This window comes from Podospora bellae-mahoneyi (genome assembly GCF_035222275.1).
Source record: "Podospora bellae-mahoneyi strain CBS 112042 chromosome 1 map unlocalized CBS112042p_1, whole genome shotgun sequence".
Taxonomy (NCBI): domain Eukaryota; kingdom Fungi; phylum Ascomycota; class Sordariomycetes; order Sordariales; family Podosporaceae; genus Podospora; species Podospora bellae-mahoneyi.
The window spans coordinates 279,605-298,277 of NW_026946359.1; the positions used below are offsets into that span (position 1 = coordinate 279,605).

An 18,673-nucleotide genomic window follows, 5' to 3' on the forward strand; every position below is an offset into this window, starting at 1 on the left:
GTGGAAGATATACAGTCCAAAAAGAAAAACCACAGCTATTATTTAGCCAATAATAAAGTAAAAGAATGATGAGAGTGGGATTCGAACCCACGCCCCTTTCGAGACCAGGAAATACTTTACAGTATGGTAATTCAAGTGGACCTGAACCTGGCGCCTTAGACCGCTCGGCCATCTCACCGTGTTGTCGTGTAATCTGGTGGCAAATCTTATCCCTAAGCTCGTACAAGACACTCGGCAACCGAATGCAACTTGAAAAGGGGCCCCCTTTTCCCTGTATCTCGGCGCAACCCAGACTCCCAATCCTTAAAACCACGACACTCAAACATCTTCACGCTAATTCTCAGAGGTCAACTAATCCGAACGTTGAGTAAGTGAATATGTGGCTCTTTTCATGGTATCAACTACGACTCAATGACTATCAATACGCAGCTTAACCGCGGTAGCCCGATCCCATCCAGGGTGGCAACGCCAACGTGCATCCTCCGTCCTCATTAACTTTCGTTTCTGAGTCTTTCTCTTTCACAGTATCCCTAGAATCAAATCTGCGAATTCTCATCATACCTCGCAAAGATAAATCCGGCAGTTTGCCGATGGCAGCATCGTTCGAGGAACCGTAATTCCTATCCGGCCGCATTGTGACTGCCACGATGAGATCAGCCAGGCTCGCATCACAGACCAGAGCCCGGCGCCAAATCGGGCGGTTTGGCAGCAAAGCAAAGACTTCCGCCTGTATTGTTGTGTTTTGCGCTTCGCTCTTATTTTTCGGCCATCGTGCCACCATCTTTCCCAGATCTGCCTCTTCAACAAACTTCTGGTCGTTGCTAAAGAGGTAAACAGCGACAAGCCATTTACCCGTCAAATAAGTCTTTGAAGGGTCCTGCTGCGAGTACACCATTTGTCTGCCCCAGGTTCGGTAAGGTCTGCAGCAACAACCATAGGCTTTTCCTTCACACGGGCATCCAGCTTTGTAGCGGTGCAAAGGAGAGGTGATTTTGGCCGAGAGTGGCGCGACTGGATAGTTTCGCCAATTGACCAGTGATTCCAAGTCTGGGTTCTTTCCCACAGATGACGGCGGCTCCACCAGAAGACATCACACGATGATTTCCCAGGGCGCATCGCTTGGCTCATACCCAGGTGTTGTTTGGGATGAATGGATCAAGTAGCGAAAGTTTCGGACCGGAGGTATATTTGATTCCCGCGTGGCAGTGAGTGAAGTAGTCTTCTTGATTGCGGTAACGGTCGCAGATCGCCCGCTCGATCATATCCCAGATTTTGCAAGATAGAGAGCTGAGCCGCAGCCATCGGCGCAGCGTGTTATTCTCAGCATCTTCCTCAAGTGGCTCGCGCATGAGCATGTTCTCGGGACGAACATGATGACTTCTCAACGAGTGTAATTCCATGTTAGCCGTTGACGTCTCATACTTTGTCATCTTTGCCATTGTGGGCGTCTGCTCAAGTGGCACCGTCGTTGTCGGTGAGAGAGAACTTGACTGCTTTGAATCTCGAGGTCGGAGGTGTTGAATGTAAGTGAGATGCAAGAAGAGAAAAGTAATGTGGGATCCAGGCGAAATTAAAATACTGCAGAGGAGGCGCCCGTCTCAAACTGAGTTGACGAGGCTTAATTTAGTCAAACCTTGCAATCGTTTACGAGATATCCGCCACACTGTGGGCAGAAACCAGGCCAATATACGCTTGGAATAAGACTGAAAATATGGACCGAGGCTGGTCTTATTTGATGCACCCCAAAATAGTGTTTCTTATCGGCATACGGATTATGGGATGTCCTAAAACAAAACCTGTCAGTTGAATAACAGGCTATTTCGGGCATGTGCAGTGGTCAACACACACTTCAACTCTGCCCCTCTGACGTCTAATTGCTTGTAACCGATGTTTAAAGAGCATCAGCTTTCTCCAAAATTCCCAATGCTCCGCCAACAAGATGTAAACTGCCTGTGATGAGTGCTTGTACCTTGCTGCCGTCTTCTCCCTCAGAATTTGCCAACCCTCTCGCAGTGTTGATGGCTTCCTCAATGCTAGATATCACTAGAATCTTGGCAGATGTGTCGAGTGATGCCCATTTCTCAGCAAATATACGTTGCTGGGTCATTTTCTCAATGTCAGCTGGGTTGTACTGGTGATTCACAAAGTCTGGTTGAGGTTAGCCATGAGCTTTGTCCAAAATTGTGGTGCAGGGGACTATACCTCTCTTATAGCCCGTCGTGGCATATGTGACATTCGTGCAGAAGATGACATGCTGGAACCCTTGACCTGTCGAATCGGCGTTCTTCACAGTGTTGCATAGTCCGTCCAGGAAGTCGACGGCCTCGTTCCGCCCTTGTTGGTTGAATATTAAAACTTTTGGTCCCTTGCCCTCAGTCTTGGTTTCCTCAACGAACCACCTCGCCGCCATCTTCAAGCTATCCACGGTGTGCGCACCGTCCACGTGCCAAATAATATTGTCCTCTTCTTTGACCTCACACCGTCCCCTCCAAACGACTTGTTCTATCCCATCAACAAACTCACTTGGCAATGCCGCCGCATCCGGCTTAAAATCGGGATCCAGCTTTTTCAGCGCCGTCTCAGCCAAAGCAATTGCGAGCGTAGCATTCTTCTTCTGGAAATTCGCATCGGGCCTAACTCTCACGCCTTGGAGCCTTTGATCGACCTCGAGGACCTTCAGATCGACACCCTTCTCCTCCGCTCTCTTCTTGAGCACCTCGGCAGCAGAACCGACCTGCTCGATGGTGAAACCAGGGCTGCCTTTCTTCAAGATTCCTGCCTTGTGCCACGCGATCTTATCAACTGTGTCGCCCAACACATAGACATGGTCAATGCCCAATGTGCTGATGCCGCTCGCCACAGGCCGCTCCACCACATTCGTGGCATCGTACTCGCCCCCTATTCCCGTCTCATAAATGGCAACGTCGACGCCTTCCGACAGGTAGACATGGTAGCTCATGAGAGTCAGGTACCGCGCGTAGATCGGTTTCGTGCCAGGCTCGACGAGATCAGTCGCAACTGTGCTGTTGTCCTCTAGCCTGTCCCAGACCTCGAAGAAATACCTTGCAAACATCTCCTCTGAAATCGGCCGAGAATTGATTCGTATCCTTTCGCGGACTGCGATCAAATGTGGGCTGGTGAATAAGCCAACCTTTTTTGGAATCCCTTTCGTCTGGTGCCATTTTGACAAGATGGAATCGACAAAAGCACACGTGCTTCCCTTCCCCTTGGTGCCAGCAACGTGCACGATGTTGAGCTTTTCGAGATCAGATGATGTCGAGTAACCTATCCGGGCCAAATAGCCTCTCATTTCCTGGACGGAGTTCGCATCGGGGCGAATGCCTGCTTTCCGGCGGGCCTCAATGACAGCGAAGGGGGTCTGGAGGGTGTTGAGGGTGTCGATTGCGTCCTTTATTTACCGGTTAGTGAATGATGATCGCAGGATGGAGATGGCAGTTTACATTATATGTTCTGGACGCCATCTCTGAAAAGTGTTGCCGCCGGTAGCTGACAAGAATTGAGATGAGGGTATTCCTTGTGGTGGTGGACTTGAAAGATGTCGTCGGTAAACCGCCGAAGATTGCTTTTCGCTTCAGCACATGATGCATTGAGGTCGAGTCTGAATATCGGTTGTGGATGTGGGTTTATCACCGACTTCTTATCTTGTATAATTTGATGATGGTTCACATATAATTCCCGAATTAAGCGCAAGATAAAATGAAGACGGATGTGGGATAGTGCGACAAGATGCTGGAAGCGGAATACTCCGGGTTGCTTCGGCCCCCGAACATCGGCGTTGGTGCAGACGTCAGAGGCCCACTTATGTTGCAACTGCCGTCTATATCGGACGGAACAACAAAGCTGCCGGACTTGGTGAGGGTGAGACCCGACGTTCCGGTCTTTTATTATTTACCTTCAACTTATACTTGTATCAGACAACCAAACGACAGGCCTGAGAATGTTATTCTAGTAGGATAGCTTTGAGAATTTATACTTAGGGACTTCCTGTCCAAACTTCGCATCTTCTCCGGTGTCACATCCTGAAAGCTCGTCCGCGTACGGGCATGATTTCGCTGTTGGATGAACCCCAATCTATGCACTGATTCTCTTCAAGACAGTCCCAACAAGATGGAAACTTCCCGTCGCCAGCACCCGGCACTCCTTTCCTTCCGCTCTTGCCTTTGCTGTCAAATATTTAACCCCTTCAATAGTCAACTGAACATTGTCGGACACTCTACTTTCCACCTCACCGTTGTACTCCTTCATGATCTCGAGTGCTTTCGTCTGCACACTCAGGTCTCTCTTCTCGCCTTCCTTTGGCGGTAGCTCTTCGTTTCTCGTGAAAAAAGCATGTGTAAACACCTCCTTTGACCCACTAACTTCCTTCTCCGCGCCCTTGAGCAACGCAGTAAGCAGTATCTTTGGGTCTCGTTCCTGCTGGTTAAACACCAGAACCCTCAGCCCATCTCCTGCCCTCGAAGCAAACCACTCTCCCACACCCGCCAAACTATCCTCTGTATGCGCTCCATCCACAAGCCACTCGGTCCCATTCTTCCCATCCCTTACAACCTCACATCTCCCTCTCAAACTCGCCTCTCTAAGACCCTTCACAAACTTATCCGGTATATCATCCAGCCCCCACTCCTCATCAACCCCAAACCTCCCTTCAAACTTGTGGCCTGTTTTAACAAGATGCTCCCGAGCAGCATACACAGCCAAAGCCATATTTCCCTTCTGAAACGGTCCCTGCAACATCCCCCCTTCCACCCCCTTCCACCCCTTCACCTCTTCCTCACCAATCTCCACCAATTCCGCCCCCTTTTCCCTCGCCCTCTCCCTCAAAACCTCCCCCACCGTCTCCCGTGGATGCCTAATCGTAAAAGCCTTCACCCCCCGTTTGAAAATCCCCGCCTTATGCCACGCAATCTTTTCGACAGTATCCCCAAGCATACCAACATGATCAATCCCCAACTGCGTCACCACCGCAGCACTGACACTCTCTTCCGTGAGCACATTAGTAGAATCATGCTCCCCCCCAATCCCGCACTCCACCACCGCATCCCTCACCCCCTCGTCCAGAAACGCCCTCAAGGCAACAATGGTCAGAAACCGAAAATAAAACGGCTTCGTCCCCGGCCCCTCCAACTCCTCTTCTTTTGCCTCGGCACCAAGCTGCTTCCTCGCCTCCGCAGTCATGGTATCCCACACCAGATTGACGTACTTGCCAAACTTCTCCTCATCAATCATCCCTTCTTTTTCCTGTGGCGATAAAAGGGAGATCCGCTCCCTTTGGTCAACCAGATGGGGAGAGGTGTACACTCCCACCTTTTGAGTGGGGGGATTGGAGTATTGGGCAAGGATACTCCCCACAAAAGCGCTGACGCTGCCCTTGCCTTTTGTCCCGGCGACGTGCACGCATTTCAGGCCTGAGGAGGCGATGCTCTCGGGGGAGAGCCCCGCGCGGGAGAGCCAGAAGAGCATTTCGGGGATGGCGGCCGCGTTGCGGTCTGTGCCGTCTGGCAAGGGGACTGTGAAGAGGGAGGTGATGGCGAGGTTGGATTGGAGGGCGGAGAGCCGGGAAAGGGCTTTTTGGTAAGAGACAGAGGAGGACATGTTGGGGGTTATGTGGATGGGTCGTCGGGGGTGAGATGAGATGTATGCCGGCAGCGAGAAAGAGGTTGGCACCCTGGATGGGATGAAAGATGGTTGCTGGAAGCGGGAATATGTGATGGTGCTGATGGCAGGTTGTCTTGAAAGTGAGCGATAGATAGCTCGCATTCTCAGTTGAGGTTCGGCGACATTCGGCTGTGAGTGAGAGCTCAGGTGAAATCTGACCGGGCTGATGTGTCACTGTAGGAATTGCTCAGTCGGTCCGGACCGGAGTAAGACTGTGAAACATATCAGGATAATGTTCTCGCCTCATTGATTTCAATCTCACTACTTACGATACCAAAATCAATCAATAGGCCAAAAGTATCAATCTTCGGCTTGATGTGATGAAAGATGAAAGAATATGATCAAGTCGAGATTGATCACCACATAAAAGCGGGTCACTCCGAAATGCGGCTCTAAAGAGAAGCACAATGCAGGGGCGCAACAAGAACTGCGAGCAACTAAAAAAAAGGGAAAAAATCAGGAATATGTAGGAAGAGTCAGCCATTCTGAAATTCTAGCTGGCTGAAAGGTGAAAGAAACTATACCGCAACCACACAGCAACGGCACATCACATACATGGTATCAACACAAGCCACTCTATTGAATACTTAATACAATCCGGCCTAGCTATCCTTCCACGGTGTAGACGCGGTCTAAACAAGGCCAATGTACACAACAAAAGAAAAATTTTGACGTCCCGTTGGTCCCTTTTACTCCACCTTCAAACTTTGCAGTCTGGCCTCGGTTGTGATGACCTATCATATTCATTAGTAAAATTGTGTTGCATAGCTTGCCAAAGGAAAATAACTTACGTCCAAAGCCTGCTGCACCTCCAACACCTTGCGCACCTCGCTCAGCCAGTCCCTGCTCAGCGTCTTGGCCCACCCACCAAGGGTGTTCATCTCACGCGCCGCGTTGTCAAGGTCGCCCTCCTCCAAGAAGGTCTGAGTGCGGGTAAGAATACTCTCAACATCGTCACCGGCCGCCAAGCCCTGCTTCTTGAACATCACCTTGCTCAAGAGGTAGCTAGAGGCGTGGCTAGCGACACCAGCATCCTCGGGAAGAAGAGACGCCTTGCGCACCTCGGCGGCAACGCGGCGGAATCTGTCAATCAGCTCGGCGGAAGTAGAAATACCGCGCTGGTAAGCAGAAGGGTGGATGGATGCGATGGCCGCATCGACAACCGGGTCGTCAGCGGCGATCTCCTTGAGAGCGACAAGCTCCTTGATGAATGGCCGGGGGTGGTGGGCATCCTCCAAGCTGGCACGGACGGCCTCAACAGCGACGTGGAGTTGTTGGGTGCGCAGGTTGGTGTCAACGACCTCGTTCAAACCAGTAGTAAGCTTCTCGAGCTCAGAGACAGCCCTGGAGAGAGACTCGATACGGCCAAGACGTCCTTCACGCTCCTCCTCGACATGCTTCTTGATGTCCCGAGAAAACTGACGCTGCAGTTCGACAGCTTGCTCCAAAAGTTTATTCTGGAGCTTCTGCTCAGAAAGTTTCTGCTCACGCTCCTGAATCAGCTTGATCTTGTCGTCGTAGTTGTGCTTCAATCTCTCAACCTCAGCCTCAAACTCCTGACGCCACTGCTGCTCCTGGGCCAGCATGATAGCCTCCAAACGAGACACAAGGTCGTTGGCATGCTTGTCGAATGAGTCGATGCGGGCCTTGACCTGCTTGGCAGCCTCTTCCTCCGCGGCAGACTTGATGCTGAGAATTCTCTCTCCGACTTTGCTGACCTCATCCTTGGCCTTCCAGATGGTCTGGGAGTACTTGTCGGCGGCACCGTCGTAGTTGATCACCGTGATGATGTCGTTGAGCATATGAACCAATTGTTGAACGATGGCATCGTCGGCATGGGGAACAGACAGAGGATCGATTGGCGAAGCAGGGGGCCACACAGAAGGCTCGTTGACATCAGGGGCCCTGAACTCCTTGGGCTTGGAAGAAGTAGCGGCAGACGGGATCACAGCAACCTCCTCCTTCTTCTCTTCCACACCCTTGGCCTTCTTCTCTAGAGCCGCATCCTTGGCTTCGACCTTGGGAAGAGCCGCAGTCTCCTTCTTGGCCTTGGTTACAGCAGCAGGCTCGGGCTTGACGATATCCTTGACAGTGTCCTTGACGGCGTCCTTCGCAGCAACAACCTTTTGGGCCACACCGCTCGACTGGCGGCCGGCATGGTCACCATCGGCCACCCTCCATGACGCACCGCTCTGGGCTGGGATACTGACTTGCTCGCTGGCCGTATCGGCCCGTCTGCCGGTTACCCGGTTCGTAACGTTGGGGAAGCGTTTCCTAAAGTCGAGCTCCTCAAGGTACAGAACGGCCTCCTCGCCGTAGGGGATATATTGGGTGAAGAAGTCGTGGAAGTTGTCATTGATGCGGGAGTACCAAACGCCGCCACCAAACCCGAGGACACCGAGAAGTACGAGCTTCAGGAGGAAGTTGCGAAGTCTGCGGAAGAAGCCCTTCTTCTTGGGGACGATCGGAGCGACGGGAGGAGGAGGAGGGGGTACAACGGCGGGGCCAGGGGCCGGTGGTGTCAAGGGTGCTTGCTCGGGAGTAATCGTCGCGGCGGGGGTAGTCTGGGGAGGAGGTGGTGGGGGAGTTGCTGGGGCAGTAAGGGTCTCAGCGGCGGGAAGCTTTGCTTCGTCGACGAGGGGCTTGGCATAGAATCTCTAGATGCAAACAGAAGGGTTTAGTTAGCTTCCCCTTGCAACCGGTTCTAATACTTGAAAATGAGGTCATACCTGACCCGAGACAACCGCACGTCGGGCTGCGGAAGCCTGCCATTGGCGCCCGGCAACGGCAGCCGCAGGCCTGCTGCCCAGCGCCCTCACTGATCGTATCGATGTACGCAACATGAGGGAGATGGAGTGGCCGGTTCGGCGCAATTGGGAGGGTTAGACGTGGTGTTTTGGGGGAAGAATGCTGAGCAAAAAAGAGCTCGGCAAAGTTCCGGGAAGAAAGCTGCGGGCCACAGCGAGAATCCTGGCGACAGAGTCTTGGCACCCTATCAGCTGTGCGTTGCAAACGGGACTTCCACAACATACACTTTTTTTTTGGCAGCCTCACACGCCTTCGATACCCGTGCGCCAGATACTGTATTTTACACTTTAAGTATAACTTACCCGTAACCTTTAACGTATAAATATATTATATATAGCTATGTAGCCCTACTTACAACGATTATTTTGTAAGTATTAATTCTTATGCGCGGATGATGCCCGTGTTAAAATCGATTAAAAACGAAATCTAATTATTTTTGGTTTCCTGGCCCGAGCGGCTATGAAGAAGTCTCACTGGCCAAAAAAGCATGGTTTGGTGGAAGTCTGGTTTGCAACGCACAGAGGTCCCGTCACGAAATGACATCCGACATCAGCACACCTACCACACTTTGAATGATACAATTATATGGGATGAATAGCTCGTTTTTTAAAGACCAAAACAAGTTGAAAGATACGCTTTGCATTATACTCACGCCTGTATACCCGTCCCCTCTAGTCCCTGCCGGCACCGCATCTGTCACTGAATTACCGCGGCCGTTGCAAGCTGCTGCTTCTATCTGTCTGCATACCATACTGTACAGCGAAATGCGCCAGTCCGGCTCTCCCACACCAGGTGGCCTACCTACGCTTTCTCCTCGACCATGGTGCCGAGAAAAACACACCCGTTAAAAAACAAATCCCATAAGAAAGATGAGGTATTTAAAAAAGCAACACTAGTACCCTCCTCCCAACAATACTCCGATCAAAGATGTGTGTGTGTGTGTGTGTGTGAATGTCGATGTCCCTGTCCCCGTTCAACAAAAGCCCAGATTAGCCCCAAACTGCTCTATATTCTTCCTCTGACATCCACTGCCGGTCATACCCCTGAGTCCTTGAATATGCTTCTAACCGTGTGGTTTCAAGAACCGTCTCTCATCAGCACGCGCAGGGCCCACCGGCTTGCGTGTTGGCTCCTTCGGGAGCAAGACTGACTCCGGGCCGCTGACCAGGCCGGGCATGTCTCGGCCCAACCTGATCAAGTGGAAGTTTCTTGGCAATAGCAGTAAACAACTCTTGAACGTTCTCGGCAGTCTTTGCGGATGTCTCAAAGAAGAGAAGGCCGGCTTCCTTTGCGTAGGCCTCGGCTTCGGCGGTAGGGATGGCGCGCTTGTCTGGTTGCTCCGTCACCAAATCCAACTTGTTTCCGGCAAGGGCGATGATGATGTTCTCGTTGGCTTGTCGTTGGAGTTCCTTCACCCACGACTTGGCCTTGTCGAGCGACGCCTACAGCAGTTCGGTTAGTCAGGGATGCTTCCAAAGAAGGGAGGATCCTAAACGTACGGCTTGCGTGATATCATAGACAACAACGGCGCAGTTTGCATTCCTGTAGTACATGGGAGCGAGGGACTTGTAACGTTCCTGGCCAGCGGTATCCCAAATCTCAAACTTGACAGTCGTGTTCTCGTCGAGCGAAATGGTCTGTGTTAAGAAGGCGGCACCAATAGTGGATTCCCTGTAGGAGTCAAATTGATCCTATCATCTTTCAGTCAGTTGTGTCCGGAACCTGCAGTATCCGACAGCCCGGCTCACCTTGACGAAGCGCAATACTATCGAGCTCTTTCCCACAGCAGATTCACCTAACAAGACCAACTTGAACTGCGCGAAGCGGTTGCTCATGCCGCGAGCGCCAGGGGGTCCTCGGGAAGCCATGGTGAATGTGGTGATATGGTGTACGTTGGCTGTGGTTTGGGTGATGCAAAAGTCAAAGACCAAACCGTCGTTGACCGTTGATGGGACCTGCTGACAAGGCGGCGTTCGCTGCCAAGGAAGGTTACGGCGGGCGCTGGCGAAATGACAATGCGCGGCGGGGACTCGAGTTTCGCGGGTCGGTGTTCGCGGGGGTTCTCGATAAACGCTGGAGAGACTTGTCGAGACAAAGGGTGCTCGCCGAGTTGACTGGAGTTGGATGCTGAAATGTGGTTGCCTCGAGTGATACCACGGGACCAAGAATTGGGGAAATCAGTCAAGAGCTGGGGCTGGTTGGCAGAGGTCGTTGAGAGCAATGAGCGCAACCAGCCGGGGTCCTGGCCAATGTCAGTGCTTTCAGCGCTCAGCGGCGGCGCATGCACACGTCAGGTCGCCCGATAGGCGCAGATGCCACCCCGAGGTCTGTGCAGATTTCCACGTGATAGAAGCGGCAACTTTGGTTACGTCGCCATCCTTGCCAGCCGGTCGCGGCAGATGCCAGTGGGCCATTAAATGCCACAGTGCGAATGCGACTCGTGTCACGCAGATTAGGGAGAGCTTGGGAGAGCTGGCACCAAAAGGGCAGAGCAGCAACGCCTCCTGTTGGTCGCCTCTGGCTGGGATGTCATCACTTTGGATGAGGCTCGAGATTTCCATAATTAGATGACATGTTTCAACACCGACTCTGAAGCTGCACAAAATTGACGATCTGCAGCAACCGTTCCTTCGTTTAGACACCTCGATCGCTATCTGCACCTGCATGACGACCAAGAAATAAAAAGATAATAGCTTCGATTCCGTCGTTTGGCGGCGCATCCTCTTGTCCAACATGACGCTCCCTTTCCGCGATATCAACGTCCAGACGGCGTCTGATGCCTACATCTTTACTTCGCCCTCGAGCCCCAATGCACCAGCTCTCGCTATCGACCGCCCAACTGGCGATATCCGTCTTCTTGATGCTTCCTTACTTTCCGGGAAGCGCGTCTCGCGCATTACCAGCATTGCCGGTATCCTGGGCGTGATCCAGCTGCGGTTAGGTGAGCTTCTTTATGATGGTTGCGGAGGGTTTGGGTGCGAAGAGCTTGTTACTGACTATGGTTGTGAAGACAAGTACATCATCATCATCACAAAAGCCCAACCCGTCGGTCGTCTGCGAGGGCATATGGTCTACAAGGTTGTTTCGACAGATATCCTGCCCCTCCGCGAAAGACAAGTCAGCGACCCCGATGAGGACCGCTTCCTCAGCCTTCTCCGCGGCTTCATCAAGCCCGGGCCAATGTACTTCTCGTACTCTGTCGATATTACCAACAGCTTCCAGCGCCAAGCGCAACAGGACGCCGAGAGCCCGCTCTGGAAGCGTGCTGACGACCGCTTCTTTTGGAACCGCTTCATCCAGTCCGACCTGATCAACTTCCGCAACAGTGGCGGCCGCGGTCAGCCTGCTCCTCAGCCAAACATCGACCCTTATATCCTCCCGGTCATCTTTGGCATGCTCGAGATCCATCCAACAACGTTCAAGGGCACCCCTTTAACGATTGCGCTCATTTCCCGTCGCTCCCGCCACCGCGCTGGAACCCGTTATTTTACCCGTGGTCTCGATGACCAAGGCCACGCCGCCAACTACAACGAAACCGAACAGGTTGTCATTCTTAACGACCACACCACCGGTCTTGGCGGCTCGTCATGGCAGCAACAACAAAAGTCATCCTCTCTCGCCGACGGTGTAGGCAAGGAGATGCAAATCCTCTCCTACGTCCAAACCCGCGGCAGCGTCCCCGCCTACTGGGCTGAAATCAACACCCTAAAGTACACCCCCAAGATCCAGATCCGCGCCATCGAAGCTGCCTACCCAGCCGCCAAAGCCCACTTTGACGAACAGATCCGCATCTACGGCGACAACTACCTGGTAAACCTTGTCAACCAAAAGGGCCGCGAAGTCCCCGTCAAGGAGGCCTACGAGAAGGTAGTAGAGATGCTCGTCTCTCGGCCCAAAGAACACGTCCAGGGCGACCAGCGGACTGACGAGAAGTTCCACACCATCGAGACAGCCGAGAAGAAATCCCAGTTTGACAGGCTGCACTACATCTACTTTGACTTTCACGCCGAGACCAAGGGGTTGCAGATGCACCGCGCCCAGCTGCTTATCGACCGGATGCGCGAGGCGCTCGTGGCCCAGCAGTACTTCCGTGCTAGTGTTGACTCTACCCCCGGTAACAACAACAAGACCGACGGCGGGAGGTTGGACGTCCGGTCGCTGCAGACGAGTGTAGTGAGGACAAACTGCATGGATTGTCTGGACAGGACGAACGTGGTACAGTCTATGCTTGCTCGGTGGACGCTGGACAGGATGTTTATTGATCTTGGCTTGCTGGCTAGGGGGAGCAGGTTCGCGGATGAAGACGCGGCGTTTGAGCTGATGTTCCGAAATATGTGGGCTGATAATGCGGATGTGGTGTCGAATGCGTATTCCGGTACCGGGGCTATGAAGACTGATCTGACGAGAACGGGCAAGAGGACCAAGGCTGGTGCGCTGCAGGACGGAAACGTGGCTGTTACGAGATACTGCAAGAACAACTTTTTGGACGGGCCGAGGCAGGATGCGTTTGATTTGTTTTTGGGTGTGTATCAACCCAGTGTGGGGGGGGGTCTAGTGTTTGTGGACAGGAGGCCGGTGTTGATCCAGGCGGTGCCGTATATTGCGGCGTTTGGGCTTTTTTTTGTGCTGATGGGGATGTACTCGCCGAGACTGCCCGACGCGGCCGTGTGGCCGATGAGGTTGTTTATCTTGTTTTGGACGGGGGTGACGGGGTGGGCGCTGTGGTTTATTTTCAATAACGGGATGCTCTACGTAAGTTTTTTTTCTGTCTCTTTTTGGGACCTGTAATAGTTTGCTGACATACTACAACAGGTAAACTGGCCCAAACTCAACCCCAGACCTTGGGCAACGGAGGGCTACCACGAGACGATTAGCCGGGTGCGCAAGGACAAGATTCTCGGGCCGCTGGTGGCCAGGCACGAGAGGGGCTTGTCTGTCGCAAGGTACATCAATGCCGAGGAAGGCAAGAAGAGGATCGAGTAGACCACACAGCAAGTATCACTTCTTCATGGCATCGAGGGGGGAACAACACTTGTTTTCTTGGCTTCATTCTTGTACGCCCACCCCCTCGAGCTGGTCTTGTTTCTTTTGTCAGCTTTTTTTTTTGTGAATGGACCGCTTTTGAAGGAATTGTTTTAGTACTGGTTAGACTTGTCTTCTTGTTTTGTCTTCGCTTCGCACACAACTACTACTTCGATTCGTATAATAGCCTGCTGCGGGAAGAGACAACGAGCAAGGGGTTAATCAAAGGTTATTTATTTGGTTGCATTGATGTTGAATACATTCTAGGTCTATCGGATCATTTGATGGGTTGTATTTTCGAAATTCGCTTGATTTGTATTGTAGGTAGATTTTCAATGGCAAGAGTGTCAAAAGCATTGGACTCAACGATCTGCAAATAGAGTAGATGGAACGAGGAGAAAAAATGCAAAAGAATTGGGCCGAGCCAGGGCTTGAACCTGGGACCACTTGCAAGTTGAAGCACTTGGAACGAATTCCCAAAGCAAGTATGCTACCACTACACCACACGGCCTGTGATTTGTTGGTGAATTGAAGTTAGTGAAAAAACTTTATCAATGGGTCCTACGTTGGGCTGCGCCACCAACCACGCCGCTTGACTCAACACTCAACGACAACTTTGGGCGATATCAACATTTCACTTCTCTCATCCTTCTTCCACTTCATTCGTTCATTTTTTCAATTCAATTACTCAAATGCACAGTTACTATTTCTGACTGCTTGCTTCCTCTCTTCAACCGCATCTTTCCATCCTTGGGTATTGATCCCTCTTTGAACCCCAAGCAAAGAAACGGTGCTATAGAAACCTAAAAAAGCGGCTAGCAAACAACACCCTATGCAAGAAAAAAAAACCATATTTCTCTCTCTCTCTCTCTCTCTCTCTTTCGCACACAGACACACACACACGCGCCCACCTACTCCCCAATTATCCTATTACCCATTACCTTGTTCAACCCTCACCTTCAAAAATGATATGATTTACCTCACTCCAACCACAGCAACCACCTAACCAACCTCCACCCTCCCCTCCCAAGCCCAATCGCCACCCTCGAAATCATCACCATAAACCAAACCCACCACATAAACCCAACAAGCACCCACTCCACTCCCAACCACCCCGCCCTCCTAAGCCACCTAAACCGCCTCCTACGGCGCCGCAACATCTTCTCAATGTGGTCCACCACCCTCTTGACCTTCAGCCTCTGGCCCGCAACCAAATCATGATTCGCCTCGTCCGCCTCGTCCGCAGCCCTATGCGCGAGGTCGGTCAGCTCCCCGGCGATCTTCCACCTTGTTGCCTCGACCTTCTTCTCCAAGTGGGGCGCCGTCTCCCTGGCGAACTTGTCGTGCGTGAATTGAAACTGCGCGGCTGTGGCCTCCATTGCAGATGACAGAGTCCGTGCGGCGAGGGGATAGAGATCTATTTGAGCAACGGGGCGAGTGACCAATCTGTGTCTCGTTTCTGGGTCAGGACATAGGGATATAACGTCCTTCCAGGCAAAGTCCGGTTGGCCATCTGGGGAGTGGCTAGAGATATGGGAGGAGTGAGGGGACGTCAAAAGCTTGCGCTCTTTGGCACGGCGATCTACCTCCATTGCATGGATTCCAGAGCTGAGAATCAGCGCCTTCAAGCGGGCGATTTCCCGTTTGGAGATTGCTGGCCGCGTTGGAGTGCTACCGCCACGGTCGGCAATGGACCAGTGGCGGCTGGAAGATACGGTAGAGAATTGTCGGGGTTTGTGAAAGGGTAGTGGTGCCATATCGGTACGATCGATCCCCCAGTCGGCGCTCTTCCGGGACTCTGCGTCTGATTCAACCTGTTCCTTGCGCCTCTCCAACAAGTGAGGCGGCGATGCACTTGGTGATGCATTTTGAATATCGATCCTTGGCGGCTTGAGGAGGTCGAACCGCGATGATCGTCGGCTGAGTGGCTGTGCTGGTGGGTGTGGTAGCAACCCAGTTTGCTGTTCACTGTTCGGTGGCTTGGCGGTGTTTGCTACCGAGACGACCTGTGGTAAAGGCTCAACCTGATGCTTTCCGTTTTGCGTCGATGGCGTCCGACCATGACCCCGTCGAAAAACCCGAGGACCACGGGACCTACCCCTGGCCTCGGCCTCAGAATCTGACGAAGTGGTAGAGTACTGATCATCACCAGCGTCCTTTCGCCAAACCATATCACTGATCTTGGACACGCCGCTTCGCAGGACAGTGTCGATACGAGGGCCACGGAACAGCGACCTGAGGCCGCCTCCAACATCTTCAGGTTTAAGCTTGACACTGCCGACACTCTTATGTGATCGGTGACTCGAGTCTGTGCCTTTGGTTACTATCCTGCCGATCGGACTCCTTGATGGTCTTCTTTCCGGGGATGACACGGCACTCCAATCCGGCTCGGGCGAGGCAAAGAGCTTCTCGTTCAGCGGCGCTGGTGTCTCGGGCTCTTCTGCGCTTGCATAATTGTCCGCAATGCGCTCCTTACTACGCTCACGGAAAATGCTCTTAACCTTGCTCAGCGGGTTTCGTGATGGAGAGCTTGGTCTGCTGGACAAGGGTGATAAATCCATCCCGATTGCTGGGACTAGACCGACATCTCGATTTGGCCGCAAATCTGGGGAGTTGGGCTGTGACGTATCATAATCCACCGAGAATCTTCTACCTCTCGAAGGGACCTCGAGACTAGCACGGCCCGGAACAGGTGGAGAAGGACGGTGGTGTAAGCCTGTGAGCCTGCATTCGCTTTCGCTCAAGTCGGCGCGCGAATCCGTCCCACGAGACAAAGGCTTAGTTTGGGTCGCATCTGATGCGGCGTTGTTCAAAAGATCTCGCTCAGGGGTCGCCGGGTTGAGGCTAGCAAACTTCATACGTAGCGCCTCGTGGTCATAAAGGGCTGGTGAAGACTCCGACTCCCTCTGTTCCCTGGCTATCATCTCCTCCATCTGCTTCTCCAAAACAGATCTTACAGTAGTTGTGGCAGTGCCGGCTCTGGCCCGCCGCCGCCTGTCACTGTCTGTGTCTGATGATTCGGATACAGAGGCTCTTCGGATACGCAGAAAATCTCTGTTGTTAACAGAACTATTCTGGCGGTGATGGGATCCTTTCAGAGCTCGTAGCTTCTGCTGTGCGCGATCCCTAGCTGTACTCAGGACATGCTCATGCTCATGTTTGGGTGGCGGGGCTTCTGGCTGTGGCTTTTCGCCAGAGTCTGAAGAATCTTTAGTTGAGCCCGGTGTTGTCAACCGTGGGGCCTCGTCGCGTAATGGCAATGGCCTGGAAGCGTCCGTTCCCTGGGGAAACACTCGCTTCCAATGGCGATCCTCTACCAGCCGTTTATTATCATCAAGCTCCAGCCAGTAGACATCTGCGATCATGTCTGCAGGATCAATCGCCCAGTCAACTCGCGGTCTCTTTGGTTTAGCAGCAGAGGTCGTTGACCGAGAAACGTTGGATGGCGGAGAGCTTTGAAATGATGCAGCTTGTGCGCCTGAAAAAGGGGGCAAGGCAGAATTGCCTGGTATTCGAGCTTGACCGGTGGCCACCCATTTGGCAACCTCGTCAATCCACTCAGATACTCTGGGGACATCATTAAACCCCTGGCCTTCACCATCAATAGCTTTCCGCTCGCGGGCTCTGACTTTGCGATTGCGTATGTACTGAAGAGGATTGTACGGGCGTCCAATCCTAGTCTCAGACTCGTTGGTGGAAGTTCTAGACATCTGAATAGAGTCAGTTGATGTGCTAGGGGGACTGGCTATCAACCCTTTGGTCGTTCGAGGTACCTCCAATGGCGGCAACAGTTCTAAGACTCTTCTGTATTGGGCCATGAGGTCCAAATACTCTTTCGCCTTCTGCGCGCGTGCCAAAGTAGATTGAGAAAAATGGTAGCGGTAGCCCCCTTCGGGTTCAAATGCTGGCTGTAGAGGGCTGAGCACCCTCCCCGGACCTATCCTCGGTGACCGATCAGGCTTGGGAGAGATAGTTTGTGAAATTCTTCTTTGTTGCTGAAGGTGATGTCTCAAGCTGCCTCCTGTGGTACCATCAGGCAACGGTGCCAACCTAGGTAGCGCTGGCTGCGTAATGCTTCTCCTAGACGCGAGGCGTCTGGATTCGCTCAGGTTTAGGGCCATATTAACAATCTGTGCCGATTCCAGATCCATTTGCGTAATGCTCGTTCGAGGCGATGATCCAACAGCTGTGTCCCCCGCAAGGGAGTCGCGCTCGCGCCTGGTGAGGGTAGAGGATGCCGATATTGGGTCAGAGTGGCCACTCCCCGTTGGCTCATACTCCCCAGTGAGCATAGAAGGCCCTGAGCTGCCCGAGAGAGTTCTCGGGTAGAGTCTGGTCTGGTCATGCTGAGCATTTCGAAGCCTGTATTGATCGGTCGACTTTCGGTATTGCCTATTGGCTCGCGGGTTGATATGCGCGTCGCGCTCGCGAGTATGGGGGTTGAATAGAGGATCGTTGAGAAGAAAAGCACCACTGGGTCGATGTTTATGGCCACGAGACGCATTAAGTGACCGCCGCTTCTCGATCGGGTTTCGGCTGTCCAGGCGCATCGACGACTTCGCTAGAGGGTCGAGCTCCTCGTGGAGCGGTGCCGGGTTAGAGTCGGGGGGTGATACGTTTATAAAGCTGGTCTGTAAGCTGGAGGACGGTCCTCGTTCGAACGCACTGGAGTGGCGTGCCGCCCGCTGTGGACGCAGATGGGAGGGTGGGCTAACATCGTGGGCGGTGGTGTTGGTGGTGTGGTCAGTCATTTCGGAGCTCCCTTCGCCCTGAGGCGAATCTCTCGGGGTTCCAACTCAAAGATATTCGATATGGCGATACATTTTCTACGCCGTGTTGCAGGTGGTGTCTGGTGCGTTAGGCGATGCTGGCAGAGGAGCTGAGAGCTAGAATTTTCCATGTGAAGCTCCGACGTCAGGAGGGAGGTGGTGGGAATCCTCTCATTCGCCAGGGTCCAAGTTGAATGTCTGGTTGGTGTTCCCCAGAGAACCAAGCTTGGCTCATCTTCAGTGAGTTTCAGGGAAACCCCTCGGGTCGGCAGGCAACTGGCCCACTGTTAGCCGCAAACAGGCATGGGGTTGAAATCGCTGTCAGCGCTATCCATGCACAATGCATGAGACTTTAAACGGCCCTTGGCTTGTCACAAATAACAGGCACTGCAAAACAT

General features: G+C 52.8%; 6 protein-coding genes and 2 non-coding genes across 8 annotated transcripts; 3 read left to right on the forward strand and 5 right to left on the reverse strand.

Moving 5' to 3' along the window:
- The first annotated feature begins 66 nt into the window (after nt 1-66).
- On the forward strand, nt 67-178 carry QC761_0000980. The gene has a single exon. It is a non-coding gene; the product is annotated as a tRNA-Leu (tRNA).
- Nucleotides 179-372: 194 nt separating this feature from the next.
- Nucleotides 373-3,608, reverse strand: MET7 (Folylpolyglutamate synthetase; the record flags this gene model as incomplete). Its single annotated transcript, XM_062873395.1, has 3 exons — nt 373-2,148; nt 2,203-3,409; nt 3,462-3,608. The coding sequence occupies 3 exons, from the start codon at nt 3,606-3,608 to the stop codon at nt 1,892-1,894; spliced, it is 1,611 nt and encodes a 536-aa protein (XP_062736416.1). The 3' UTR covers nt 373-1,891.
- Nucleotides 3,609-4,092: 484 nt separating this feature from the next.
- QC761_101510 (uncharacterized protein) lies at nt 4,093-5,778 on the reverse strand (the record flags this gene model as incomplete). Its single annotated transcript, XM_062873396.1, has 1 exon — nt 4,093-5,778. One exon carries the CDS (start codon nt 5,776-5,778, stop codon nt 4,093-4,095), a length of 1,686 nt encoding a protein of 561 aa, XP_062736417.1.
- A 41-nt stretch (nt 5,779-5,819) lies between these two features.
- Nucleotides 5,820-8,663, reverse strand: MIC60 (MICOS complex subunit mic60; the record flags this gene model as incomplete). Its single annotated transcript, XM_062873397.1, has 3 exons — nt 8,406-8,663; nt 6,468-8,333; nt 5,820-5,888 (listed from the first exon to the last, which is right to left on the reverse strand). Exons 1-3 carry the CDS (start codon nt 8,517-8,519, stop codon nt 5,820-5,822), a joined length of 2,049 nt encoding a protein of 682 aa, XP_062736418.1. The 5' UTR covers nt 8,520-8,663.
- A 405-nt stretch (nt 8,664-9,068) lies between these two features.
- Nucleotides 9,069-10,986, reverse strand: YPT52 (GTP-binding protein of the rab/ypt). Its single transcript, XM_062873398.1, has 3 exons — nt 10,233-10,986; nt 9,984-10,175; nt 9,069-9,926 (listed from the first exon to the last, which is right to left on the reverse strand). Exons 1-3 carry the CDS (start codon nt 10,350-10,352, stop codon nt 9,579-9,581), a joined length of 660 nt encoding a protein of 219 aa, XP_062736419.1. The 5' UTR covers nt 10,353-10,986; the 3' UTR covers nt 9,069-9,578.
- On the forward strand, nt 10,949-13,809 carry SAC1 (Phosphoinositide phosphatase sac1). The gene is made up of 3 exons (XM_062873399.1): nt 10,949-11,425; nt 11,495-13,236; nt 13,297-13,809. The coding sequence occupies exons 1-3, from the start codon at nt 11,218-11,220 to the stop codon at nt 13,465-13,467; spliced, it is 2,121 nt and encodes a 706-aa protein (XP_062736420.1). The 5' UTR covers nt 10,949-11,217; the 3' UTR covers nt 13,468-13,809.
- A 113-nt stretch (nt 13,810-13,922) lies between these two features.
- Nucleotides 13,923-14,017, forward strand: QC761_0001040. Its single transcript has one exon. It is a non-coding gene; the product is annotated as a tRNA-Pro (tRNA).
- A 469-nt stretch (nt 14,018-14,486) lies between these two features.
- QC761_101560 (uncharacterized protein) lies at nt 14,487-18,476 on the reverse strand (the record flags this gene model as incomplete). The annotated part of the gene is made up of 2 exons (XM_062873400.1): nt 17,280-18,476; nt 14,487-17,216 (listed from the first exon to the last, which is right to left on the reverse strand). Exons 1-2 carry the CDS (start codon nt 18,255-18,257, stop codon nt 14,487-14,489), a joined length of 3,708 nt encoding a protein of 1,235 aa, XP_062736421.1. The 5' UTR covers nt 18,258-18,476.
- Between the last annotated feature and the right edge of the window lie 197 nt (nt 18,477-18,673).